This window comes from Simochromis diagramma, unplaced genomic scaffold (assembly GCF_900408965.1).
Source record: "Simochromis diagramma unplaced genomic scaffold, fSimDia1.1 OVJJ01000516.1, whole genome shotgun sequence".
In the NCBI taxonomy this organism is placed as follows: domain Eukaryota; kingdom Metazoa; phylum Chordata; class Actinopteri; order Cichliformes; family Cichlidae; genus Simochromis; species Simochromis diagramma.
Genome location: NW_024386938.1, coordinates 484,084 through 497,300, shown reverse-complemented (window position 1 = coordinate 497,300; position 13,217 = coordinate 484,084). Strand labels below are relative to the sequence as shown.

Below are 13,217 nucleotides of genomic sequence, written 5' to 3'. Positions count from 1 at the left end.
TACATCATGTAATCGAGAAATTAGAATATTGTGGTCTACGGTATCAAAGGATAAAATACAGAAAACAATATCAAGATTTAACTACCCCAAAATCAAAACAAATCAAAACATATATTCAAACTGATATTTAAGGAGTGAAGGGTTGTCTTAGCTAGCCACACCATTGCTTTCTCTGCCTTTATTTTATTGTCTCTTTCCTTGCATAAAGCTTTCAAGTAGTGTGAAGTCGTGTTAACAGAGAGCACCCAAAATGGTACAATGCATGTTGGTGGCAAAAATTCAGTCACAAAACTATGCTTTTACATTTTTATGTGACTTTACAGAAATCGTGTTGTATTGCGGATGCTGTTTTCAACTAATTTGTTGAAAAATTGAAAAGAAAGGTGAAATTAAAATAGAAATCAAGTTGTGTTGTGCTGTGTTGTTATTTTCTATTCCAGTTTTATTCTAATACTTTTATTCAAATCTATTTAGTCTACTTTGAATAATTGAAACCATTGCAACGATTTCTATTTATTTAAAAAAAACACTGCAAATTAGTATTAGTGTTGTTTTATGCAGTAGCAGCGCTACTGGATAAAACAGAAGACAGCGATGATATACACACATCACCAGCCTTCCTGCTAGTGACATCTAGTGGTTTCTTTGGGGTATTGCAATTAACAAACCCTGCTCCGACCCTGCTCTGATGAAATGCTGTCTGGTTTTTAAGAAGAGTAAGGTACAGGGGGCAATCGCAGAAGTAGAACAGTGATGATATAAATGGGGGTTTAAATTCTCAGTTGATAAGACTAAAATAATGTTTTTTACAAGGAAAAGAGTTGGGGAGGAAATCAACGTCAGATTAAATGAACAAGAATAAGAAAGATGTCTGAAGGTTCTCAGTCCTCCAGGTCATCGTAGTCTAAGGAGCTTGGAAGCATCTGAATTTCTTTAAGTTGCTTGAAAGACATTTCACCTCTCATCCGAGAAGCTTCTTCAGTTCCAGGGTCAAATGGTGAATAATAAAAAAAAATAAGAAAGATATGCTGTGAAGGTTCCCAAGCCACTTAAAGAAGTCCAGATGATTTTCTCTCGAAGCTCTTTAGACTAAGAATAAGAACGGGTAAAACAATTTACATTTCTGAGGTTATGGTTTGATCAAAGGGTAACATGTGTAGTACATATTCAGAAAATAATAGACAAATACAAGAAAGTGTTAAATATAATGAGGTGCTTAGTGGGAACTGAATGGGGGGCTGATATGACATTTTTTAAAGCTGGGTTAATTACATCAGTATTAGACTATGGGTGTATATTATATAATTCTGCAGCCAGAGCAAGTCTTCATAAGTTAGATAGTATCCTATATCAGGCAACTAAGAGTCTGCAGAGGTGCATTCAAAACAACCTCGACAGCAGCAATACAGGTAGAAATGGGAGAAATGCCATTTAAAAAAAAAAAGAAAAGGAGAGAGCAACTAGCACTGAATTACCGGGCAAGTCTACAATGACATCCAACAAAAACGATTTTCCACCCCTGCTGGGAAAAAATGAAAAGAGAATTGATGACCTTTGTGTGGCCAGTAGGACAGAAAGCCATTGAACTTACTCTGGACAAGATCAACACGAGTCAAACAGTTATGTTGCCTACAAAACCACCTTGGATGCCCCTGATGCAGTAGTAGATTTCACACTATTGAACAAAAGGGGTTTTATTTAAACTCTCATACAGTGCAGGAATATATTAACCACTATTACAATTATGTCAAAATATACACAGATGCAAGAATATAGCCAACCAAAGTGGGATTGCATTTGTTGTTCCTGAATTTCATATCAACGTAAAGAAAAGGATCAGTGATGATTTATCAGTGTACACTGAGAAATGGTTTCAATACTGTTAGCTGTCCAGTGGATTGAAGATGCAGACCACTAAGATCTGTGAAATGTTCAGACTCAAGTTTATCACTGGCTAGTTTGCAAGACAGTCATTCAGACTGCAGAGCTGACATTCTGATAGAGATTCAAACATTATACAGAATTACTATGAAGGGACTTATGGCAAACAGAACAGCGAAGGAAGCTGCAAAGAGACTGATGGTGGATATGGATATCAGTGTTAGTAGAAAAAAGATTAAGAGTAGAATACGGCACAAAATGAAAGAAAGGTGCCAAAAGCCATGGGAGGAAGAGAGGAAAGGGCGGAGGTTTTACAAAATCCAAAGGAAAGCAGGAGAAATTAGAAGCATAGAAAGGGACAGGAGAGAGGAGACAATTATATCTTGACTTAGATTTGGACACACCGGTTTGAATAACACGTTGCTTTTAATAGGGAAACACCATACAGGGGAGTGTGACTGCAGTAGAAAATAGGAAACAGTAGAACATGTTTTATTGCATTGTCAGAATTATGATGCTGAAAGATGATAACTGATCAAAAAGCTTGTCGATATGAAAGTGAAATTGGACTTGGTTGATTTATTTCATAAGAACTCGAGAAGTGAAAGTTTTCAGACCATATTTTGGTTTTTAGGGCAGACTCATTTGTTTGGGAAGGATTTGAATTTTTTGGTGGGGTTTTTTCTGTCATTGCACACTCCACACCAGTGGGTGGCGGTAATGCACCATGTTGCTGTTTGCCAATCGCCAATAAACAATACAAGGAAGAAGAAGTGCCGTTCCGGGTTACGCGACACTTTCCTTTGAGCAGCGAACAATTCAAAGAAGTCATGTCTAAGGAAGGAGCTGATAAACCCAGACTAACAGCGGCGGAGGAACAACTCATCCGCCACCGAAAGAATCTCGATTTCTGGAAGAAAAATGCAGCCCAGATCCGAACCCGCAACCTGCTGACAGGCTTGTCTATAGGAGCTTTTGTGGTCGGCATCTGTATCCTTCACAGGTCGCTTAAAGAGTGAATGACAGGAGTGTTTGAGTGCTTAGACTAAAAACAGTCCATGTGTTCAGCACTCCTCAGAGAAAGGGGAAAGGTGAGGTTTAACAAGCAGACTTACAGACCCCGTGATGGGAATGCAGAGCAGTTCATCGGGATGTGTTCACAGTAAGTGTAAATGTGCGGGTCTGCAAATTCAGCTTAAAAATGTAAATGTTACACTTTATTAAAGATACAGTCTGTTTAGCAGAGTTGGTCATCAGACTTGTTAAAAAAACTGAGTGCACTTAAATTTATTTATAACACAATAAAACAGAATTATAAATAATGCACAGGCAGCATAACAAATGTTACTTGTTGAAACTGTAGCTCTGTGAATGCATTTAATTTTAGGGAGAAGTCACCGCATTCAGTTTTTATTTGTTTTTAACCCGTTTAAAAACAATGTTGTGCTTTGATTTATGGACAAGAAAGAAACACACTATGAAAATATTTAGTCTCTAACTGCAGATGATGACTTTTGCTACTGACGAGAAATCACGGTCGTTGTTTTATAGCTTCAGATTTATAGTGATATATGTGAAACGTCGTAGTTAAGGGGATCGGATGGATAGCCTGACAGCTGTCCACTATGTCTTAATGGCAGAACAAAATCACCCTGCCCTAAACATGTGACATGATGCCCTCTTAGTTTAGTGTTAAAGGGCAGGTGAGAGAGTGTTGTGTTTTTTGTGTTATGACAACACGAAAAAATGTAGTTGTGTTAGTCCTGCTGCAAGCCCTTTGCAGTACATGTTAATAAATAAATACAACATTTTTAGTTACATTTCAATAAAAGGTTCAGTAATCTCTAAACCTTTAATGTTCTAATGTAGGGGTATCAAACATAAGGTGCAGGGGCCACAACTGGCCTGGTAAAGGCTTTGATCTGACTTCACTGGAGAGTTTTGGAAAAGGAGGGCATACCTTTTGAACTTTTGACTGTAATTTTACAACTTTATGTTTACTGATAAACATTTAGCTGTTTTAGGTACATAAATGTAATAGATTTTACAAAGGAATGATGGGAACGTTTATGTTTTTTCCATTATCTGCTATAGAAATATAAAAAATATAGAAAGGAGAAAAAAGTTTTGTCTGAATAAATAAAAAAAACCTATGATACTTTTTATTTTATATTTACAGGATAGTGTGGAACTGTTCATATTTACTTCTTATAATTTAAGCCCAGAATGTCATGCTGAGAAATTCCTTTTATTTTCTACAACAGTATTTATTTATTAAGATATCGTGAGGATTAAAAGTGTATTTAAGCTTCTTTACACTGACAGAAAGATGAGTTTCACTGGTCCAGCCCACTTAAAATCAAAGTGGGCTGTTTTTGGCCCATCATGTAAAATGGCTTGGATGTACCTGTTCTAATTGCTTCCTCCAGTCCAGTAGGTGCATTTAATAGAAAAAATATATATATAATTATAATATAAACTTTACAGGAAAATAAACCAAGAAACCATGATTGATTTGGAATAATGAGAACATGTCTCACTCACTGCATGCCTGTCAATTGTCCCCGTTGATGCAATAAATTTTAACCTGAAAGGCTGCATTTCAAGTTTGTCTTTATCATACGTTAGATAGATAGATAGATAGATAATTTAAAATTGACTGTGGTGGTGTAGAGCCCCCAAACCTATTTGGGGCTCTACAACAAAATAGGTTTGAACCCCTTAACCTAACTGCGATGCACCTTAAAGGTTGCTAACTGTTCAGCTAGCTTTGGGCTTGAGGGTTTCCAGTTAAAACACGAGTTAAACTACACACACGTCTCTTTTAATGTTTCCTTTAACCTGCAGTTTCCCAGTTAGCTACACCATCCTGTCTGTGAAACAGGAGAGAATTGTGGAGGAACTGGATGAGGAAGCTAGGATCCACATCATCAGAGGGCCACGGACTGGTGCCAACTCCTGACTCAGTTGGACTGGATCAGGAGGGATCACGGCTCATATATGGACATTACAATGTTTCTGGATCCTTTTCTGCTTGGAAAGAAATAAAAGCAGATATAATCATATATATATATATTTCTGATCAGCTTTCTGCATTACTGTAAGCCTAATGTGCTGTGAATAAAACACTGATACCGATCTATGCATAGAAATTCTCAGTAAATTTATAAGAAATCTCTAAATGAAACAGTTAACACAGAAACAGGTTTCAGTTTATGCAGTGTATTTCCAATAATAAGTCCAGACTAGAGCATTTTAGTCATTGTATATCAGTGGCATATTCCAGAACAGTAGAAAGTGTCTCAGTAAAACTAAAGAATTCAGTTTTCAAGAAAAAAATGACCAATGTTTACTTAGCATTATACAGATATGGTAATCACATAGCTCTTTTCTGCTCATTCATTCAGTGCATCATTCACACAAGCACGTTTCCTATGCTTAGGACTCTGATTGATGCATCTTAGTGGCAACTTGGGGTTAGTATCTTACCTAATATTTGGCGTGCAGACTGGAGCAGCCAGGGATTAAACTACCAACCTTCTGATTATCAGGTGAGTTGTGCTACCTCAGCCACAGCCACCCAATATATTTATGTAAGATCCCAATTTTGTGTATAAAAAGTAAAGCCCATAGCTCAATCAACAAGCAACTTAACTCCCAAAAAATTTTATGTACACATAGCTACATGCAGGCTAAATGTATTCAGTTTGCAAGCAACCCTGCTGATGTCAGCAAAATATCTAAATGTTCATGACTGCACAGTAAGAAATATGAGCTCTGTGCCATTTATGTATGCATAGCCTAATGTGAACTGGATTTCTGTAGCCATGTGCTGTAAGCTCATTCATTCAGGTTTCCTAAAAATCTAGGACAAAGTGCTCTGGATTTAGATCAGCTGATTTGCTCATCACGTCTCATAAATATGAGGCATACTTGAATTATACAGTCATGTGACTCAGTGCAGTCCTTTGAAAAACTTAAGCACATCCCATTATTCAGTTTGCAGGACTACCTTTAGAATACAATAGAATAGCTCCTTTTTGGTCATTATACAGGGTGGGCCATTTATATGGATACACCGTAATAAAATGGGAATGGTTGGTGATATTAAAGTCCTGTTTGTGGCACATTAGTATATGTGAGGGGCAAACTCCTCAAGATGGGTGGTGACCATGGTGGCCATTTAGAAGTCGGCCATCTTGGATACAACTTTTGTTTTTTCAATAGGAAGAGGGCGATGTGACACATCAAACTTATTGGTAATGTCACAAGAAAAACAATGGTGTGCTTGGTTTCAACGTAACTTAATGTTACTGTATATCTAATTTACAGTAACATTTCCCTTCTACTTCTGGGGAATGCTCAGCTAAATGTTACAGTGGAATCTTCTGTACGAAGAAGAAGTCCACACTGCAGTCTTCCAGTGCTTCCATTGTGCTACCTCAAACCGAGCAAGCAATATAAACAGTCATGTCTCTCATGGCAGTTAAAGATATTCAAACCTTTTAAAAAGGCAGGTCGTTTAAAAATGGGGTTTTTTTTATCCAATGATATAAATGTTTTTCTTTGTTGTTTTTTCTTAACATTTTATGCTTTGATTTTGTTGTAATGTTTTGCACTAACCCACAGCTAACAGTAGTAAGATATATAGCTGAAGATGCCTTGAGGAAAATGTGTAACAACCAGTTAGTGACAATAAACACAGCTCAAGTGACAGAGATCAACTGGGTTAAGGCCTGTTTTCATATGAGTGATTGAAAACCATGATTAATTAAACTGTAGTCTCTGAAACGGCTTGATTCCTGAAGAGTTCTTACCTCTACATTTTTCAAACAGCAGTTGACAGAGAAGGCAGCATGGTGGCACGGTGGTTAGCACTGTTGCCTCACATCAAGAATGTCCTGACTTCAGTTCCACCATCACTCCTGGGTTGTTCTGTATGACGTTTGGCTTTCCCCCTGTGTTTGCGTGGGTTCTCTTCAGCTACTCTGGCTTCCTCCCACAGTCCACAGTTATGCAGTTAGTGGGAGAATAGGTTAACTGGAAACACTAAATTGCCCAGGGGTGTGAATGGTTGTTTATGTGTTAGCCCTACGACAGACTGGATCAGTGGACAGGGTGGATCCTGCTTTCGCTGGGATATGCTCCAGTGCCCTCCGCAACCCTGAAAAAGCATAAGTAGAAGTGAATGGATGGTTCACAGAGGAAATAGCTGCTTCCCCAAAAAAGAAAACCTATCTCACTGGCAGATCTGAACTTAACTCATTTTTTTTGTAAATGTCATTACAGTGATTCATTTAAATTATTATTTCTATTGCTTTGTCTTCTTTTCTTTTTTCTGTTTTAATAATTAAAACATTTTATTTCTAAAATTTTATTTATGTTTCTGAAATTCTAAATGTTTTATTGATTTCTATAAACAGACACAAAATCCTACATCTGTGCACTTTAATTGTCTCTACTGAAGAGTTTATTGATCAAAATTGTTCTCAGCATTTATCAGTAGAGCAGTATGTGGACTCAGTGACTGTGCTCTGTCCCGCTATAAAGCTGTTCCTCTGTGTCCTGGCTGTGCAGGCTTTTTTGTTCCAGTTTTCTTCTGTCAAAAACACAATGAGGGAGAATGTTGCCCTCCTGCTCATTCTTTTCCCCGTGTGTGCACATCTGCTGGACTTCACGTACTATACTGACTCTTACAAGAGAAACTGGGCAAGTGCACAAGCGTTCTGCAGGAAGCACCGCACTGACTTGGTCCAAATCAGAAATGCAAAAGAGAGTGAAGTTTTTCAAGGCTTTGGATGGATTGGTTTGTACCGAGAGGATGCATCAAGTCCATGGAAATGGTCCAGAGGAGGTGAAATAGCCATCTTCACCATGTGGGATCACAATGGTAACATATAGTGAAAGTCTGACACTCTATTTTTGACTCCTCAGATGTTACAAGATCAGACTTACTAGTAATTATGCAAAAGTCTTTTGCACTTTGATCTGAAATCCATTTGAGACATTAGTGCTGACAGAGGGTCAGATTTACAATATGCAGCAGTATTTTCAACCACAGTGTTGACTATACTAGAGTTTTAATGATGGCCCAAACCAGCTGTTTTAGCCGTTTTAGCTGCAACTTCAGCAAAGAGGTTTTTTGTTAGAGACATAAACGCTGTACTGGGTAAATGATTTGACACCAAATCTAGTTTTATTTACCTTTGAAATATTTCTGAAATCTATCCCAGTCTTTGTTTCTCTATTGTGCTTCTTGCACTTCTTGCAGAACCAGATCAAAATGGAAACTGTGTGTACACAAACAGAGGAAAATGGGGAAACAAGAATTGTGATGATAATCGTGCTATGTTACGATGAAAACCTGATTCTGGTGAAGGAGAATAAGACTTGGGAGGACGCATTAGAACAAGGCAGGTCCCTGGATACAATGGACACAGATGATCCAGCCTCTTCATACTGGATCCACAGCTATGACCTGTCCTCCCTCATCACTCCAGATGACCACACCACTGCACGACAGAGTGCACAAGAGGCTACCACTGATGAGGTTGGACAGTTTCATGCACACATTTGTGTTGGTGAGAGACTGTATTTATACGGTATTTATATGTATCTCTTTGCTTACTGTTGGCAGGTGTGGACAGGCCTGTGTAACCTGGCTGGTGAGTGGCTGTGGGTGGGTGGAGAACAAGTGCAGTATGAGGATCTCCCAAACTGCCCGACTGATGGCTTCTGTGGCGTCTTCCAGAAGAACGGCACTGAACCCTTTGCCATAAGAAACTGCCAGCAGAAAAGGAATTTTCTCTGTTACAGAAGCCCTTAACACATTTAATTAAGTGGTGTACTTAAAATAAATAATATTTCCAAAGCAGACTTCACGGACAGGCAAAAAGAGGCAAATTAAATCTAGAATAATCCAAACACAGGCAAGGATAAGATGGTGATGACAGATGCCATGACAGAAGCTATCTATGCAGAAACCTAGACATCAGGGGAAGGGGAAACAAATGAAACACAGGTAAACAGAATCAGACAATCAGAGAGAAAGAGGGACATAGACCCAGACACAAGATAGCTATTACTGAAGAAAACACACACAAGCCAACATACACATACATGCACAGTAACTTTCCTAAAGTGAAAGACTATGGGGAAATGACACATACTGCACACTACCAGTCAGAAGTTGTGTGAATATTCTTACTCTCATTCATGAAATGTGAAAGAAATCCTGATGGACATGTTTGTGGTGTTAGGTTGGTGTAAGCCAGAAGAATCTCATATAAACAGTTATCACATAGTGTCTACTGTGTTGAAAATAAGTTGAAAATAAAATAACTGTACAACAAAATACACAATATAGAACTATATAAGAATGTATGAAGAAATCTAAATCTAAATAATATATACACAATAACAGCAGCTGTACAAGTATTAACCGGAAATGAAGAATATAGTGACCAGTGTTGTGCAAAAACAAAGTCCAGAAAGTCCAGTGTGTGTGTAAGAACTGTATGTGTGGGTCAGTACTGTGTGGTGGTGTGATTGAGAGACCGTATCGCCTGCGGGAAGAAGCTCCTCCTCAGTCTCTCTGTGTTGGTCTTCAGGGAGCGGAATCGCTTTCCTGACCTCAACAGAGAGAACAGTCCGTTGTTGGGATGGCTGAGGTCCTTCACGATCTTCCTGGCCTTGGTCCAGCACCGCCTGCTGTAGATTGAGTGCAGGTCAGGGAGCTTGGAGCGGATGGTGCGCTCAGCTGACCGCACAACCCTCTGTAGAGCTCGTCTGTCCTGCATGGTGCTGTTCCCGAACCAGGTTAAGATGTTTCCCGCCAGGATGCTCTCTATGGTGCACGAGTAAAAGTTCCTGAGCACCTTGGAGGGCAGTTGGAAGTCTCTCAAGCGTCTGAGGTGGTAGAGACGCTGTCGGGCCTTTTTCACCACGGTGTTGATGTGACAGGACCATGACAGGTCCTGCGTGATGTGAACTCCGAGATATTTGAAGCTGTCCACTCTCTCCACTGGGCACTCGTTGATGACGGGGGTCTGGTAGTTCCTCTCCTGCTTTGTGCTGAAGTCCACTATCAGCTCCTTTGTCTTACTGACGTTTAGAAGGAGGTTGTTCCTCTGGCACCAGTTCTCCAGATTCCTAATCTCCTTCAGGTAGGCCGTCTCGTTGTTATCAGAGATCAGGCCCACCACGACGGTGTCGTCAGCAAACTTGATGATGGTGGTGGAGCTGGTAGTGGCCACACAGTCATATGTGTACAAAGAGTACAGCAGGGGGCTCAGAACACACCCCTGGGGGGCTCCAGTGCTGAGAGTGGTGGAGGCTGAGACATGTCCGCCCATCCTTACTGCCTGTGGTCTGCCAGTTAGGAAGTTGGAGATCCACTGACACATAGATGAGCTGAGTCCCAGATGCTCCAGCTTGGTGGTGAGTGTGGAGGGAATTATGGTGTTAAATGCAGAGCTGTAGTCTATGAAGAGCATTTTAACATAATTCCCCCTTCTAGTGTCCAAGTGAGTGAGTGATGTGTGGAGGAGATGAGAGATGGCATCGTCTGTGGAACGATTTGGACGGTAAGCGAACTGTAGTGGGTCCAGTGTGTCTGGTAGTGAAGAAATGATGAAGTCTCTGACCAGCCGTTCAAAGCACTTCATCACTACTGAGGTGAGGGCTACAGGGCGATAGTCATTGAGAGAAGCAGGGTGGGGTTTCTTCGGGACAGGAACAATGATGGACTCTTTGAAGCATGTGGGGATCACCGACTGAGATAGAGAGATGTTGAATATCTCAGTGAACACAGGAGCTAGCTGGTATGCGCAGTCTCTTAGGATACGACCTGGGATGCCGTCTGGTCCTGCTGCTTTCCTGGTGTTCACTCTCTTGAAGGCTCTCCTTACTTCATGCTCGGAGATGACGAGCACGTTTCTGGTGCTGGCAGCATCTTCCTGTCTGCAGCCGTTAGCGCCGCTAACACTAGCATTGTTGGAGTCCTTAGCTGCAGCCTCGAAGCGAGCATAGAAAGTGTTCAGCTCGTCTGCCAGAGTCACGGCCGCGTTCGTCATACCGGTTGTTGGTGCTTTATAGTCCGTTATTGTCCTTAGTCCCCGCCACAGGCTCCTAGAGTCACTCTGTTGGAGTTGTGACTCTAGTTTCCTCCCGTAGCGCTGCTTCGCCTCTTTCACCGCCCTCCGCACGTTATATGACGCGGCTTTGTACGGGTCCATGTCCCCCGTCATGAGTCCCGTGTTGTAGGCAGCGGTGCGGGATCTCAGAGCGTCGCGGATGGTTTTATCCACCCACGGCTTCTGGTTGGGAAACGTTGTGATAGTCTTTGTCTCCACGGTATCATCCGCTAGTTTCCCGATGAATCCCACAACCGCTTCCGTAAACACGTTGACGTCATCGTCGGAGCTGTTCCTGAACATGCCCCAGTCTGCGTCATCGAGTGCGTCCTGTAACGCGGCCACCGATTGGTCCGTCCAGCGCGCGACCTTCCTCTGAACCGGAACTTCCTGTTTCAGCCTTTGTTTGTATTTTGGCATGAGGAAAATGGCGGCGTGATCAGATTTGCCAAACGGGGGGCGGGATTGATAGGGGGTCATATGATTGTTGGGTTTTTCTCTGTATGTATTATTGTGGGGTCTACCTTATAATATAAAGCGCCTTGGGGCGACTGTTGTGTGATTTTGGTGCTATATAAATAAAATTGAAAGTAATTGAATTGAATTACTTTGCAGTTATTTTTGTCTTTATGAGCAGCGCTACCTGAACCACATGGTAACACCACAGGGTGCTATGAGGTTTTCCACAGCCTAAAATAGGGTCTCTCAGTATTGTATGCCTTGTGTAAATAACGTTGTCACATAACTCTATATACCCTTGTGAAAAACTAAGTACACCATTACTACTGCAGCAGGAATTAAGAGGGTAAAGCCTCAAAAGCACACTAATCAGTAAATGTAATAAACTCCATAAAAGATTTTGGATCAGCCATGAACTCTTTTGTTCTAGAGGCAAATGTTAATGCCATCTGTCAGACAGCTAAAGGTAAGCTGAAATTGGGTCATGCAGAACGGGGAAGTTGTCCCAGGCACACCAGCGAATTTGCAACTTTAAAGCTTTACTCCCTAGTCTTATAAATCTACAGTGTGTTTAAAGATAAAACCATAAAAAAAAACAGATGCTCACAATCCAAACTCAAAAACAGGTAGGCTATGTCTGTTGCCTGAGGTCTGAGGTCATTAACACTTACTGGAGCCAGCAGTCCAGCACCTTTTTTCTGGCAGTGTGCGCAGGCGCGTCGTGGATAAATCACAGGTCTTTGACTGTAAATTGAGTGTGCAATTCAAGTTACTGCTGGCTTTCTTTTACTGTTCTAGGATTAGTTATGACCTGTGGTTCATATGGAAATACATCAGCAAATAACCAAGCTTCAGTGATTTTGCATCGTCAGAGATGAGTTTCCTCTTGCTAACCACATCAGCTAACAAATGTGATGTAGAGAAGATGGTGCTCGTTCAAAATTGTTCATAATTCATGCAGCACATTATCAAGGAAAGTTGCAAAAGGGGCTGGGAGCTCTGACCATGTCCATAAAAGGAAAATTGAGCAGGTGGATCAAAAGCGCTTTCAGATTAGGATCTGTGAGAATGTCTGAATATAATAAGTTCAACGAGTTATTTTGTCAATACTCACCCTTCATTTTTTCATTTACATTTTAATTCTCCTTGTAGCTATTGACAGTTAACCATTGTTGTAATTTAGCCACATTGAAAGGTTTATGAGCTTGAAGCACCTTTTTAAGGTCATGCAGAGCAGCTATTTTCATTAAACTTTAAAAAAGAAGAACATGAAACAAATAGCTTTAACAATACATTACCATACAAAACAATTCTTATGTTCAGAACCAGCATGGAATTCACAAGTTGTTGTTTTTCAGTTTGGAAAATATCTTTTACTTTGTGAGCAAAGTAACTTATACATACCAAGTTTGTTTCCAGTACAAAACTTGTTACACAAAATTACATGTAATTACAGGGTATTAGGGTGTAATTATGTCAATATTTTATTGTTTCCTGTAAAACCCCAACCAGGTACACAAAATTACAGGCTATTTGTGCCTTATTCATGGGTGCAATAGCGTAATTGTTTTGCGGGTCTCGCAGGTTTTCACACCTATGGGCAATTTGGATTAATCAATGAACCTATCCCCACAAACTGCATGTCTTTGGATGGTGGGAGGAAGCCAGAGTACCCAGAGGGAACCCACGCAAACTCTGTGTGTTAGCCCTGCAACAGACTGGCGACCTGTCCAGGTTGTACTC

General features: G+C 40.5%; 1 protein-coding gene across 1 annotated transcript; it reads left to right on the top strand.

Moving 5' to 3' along the window:
- Nucleotides 1–2,650: 2,650 nt before the first annotated feature.
- On the top strand, nucleotides 2,651–5,023 carry LOC120736932 (cytochrome c oxidase assembly factor 3 homolog, mitochondrial). Its single transcript, XM_040037318.1, has 2 exons — nucleotides 2,651–2,871; nucleotides 4,737–5,023. Exons 1-2 carry the CDS (start codon nucleotides 2,712–2,714, stop codon nucleotides 4,841–4,843), a joined length of 267 nt encoding a protein of 88 aa, XP_039893252.1. The 5' UTR covers nucleotides 2,651–2,711; the 3' UTR covers nucleotides 4,844–5,023.
- The last annotated feature ends 8,194 nt before the right edge of the window (nucleotides 5,024–13,217 follow it).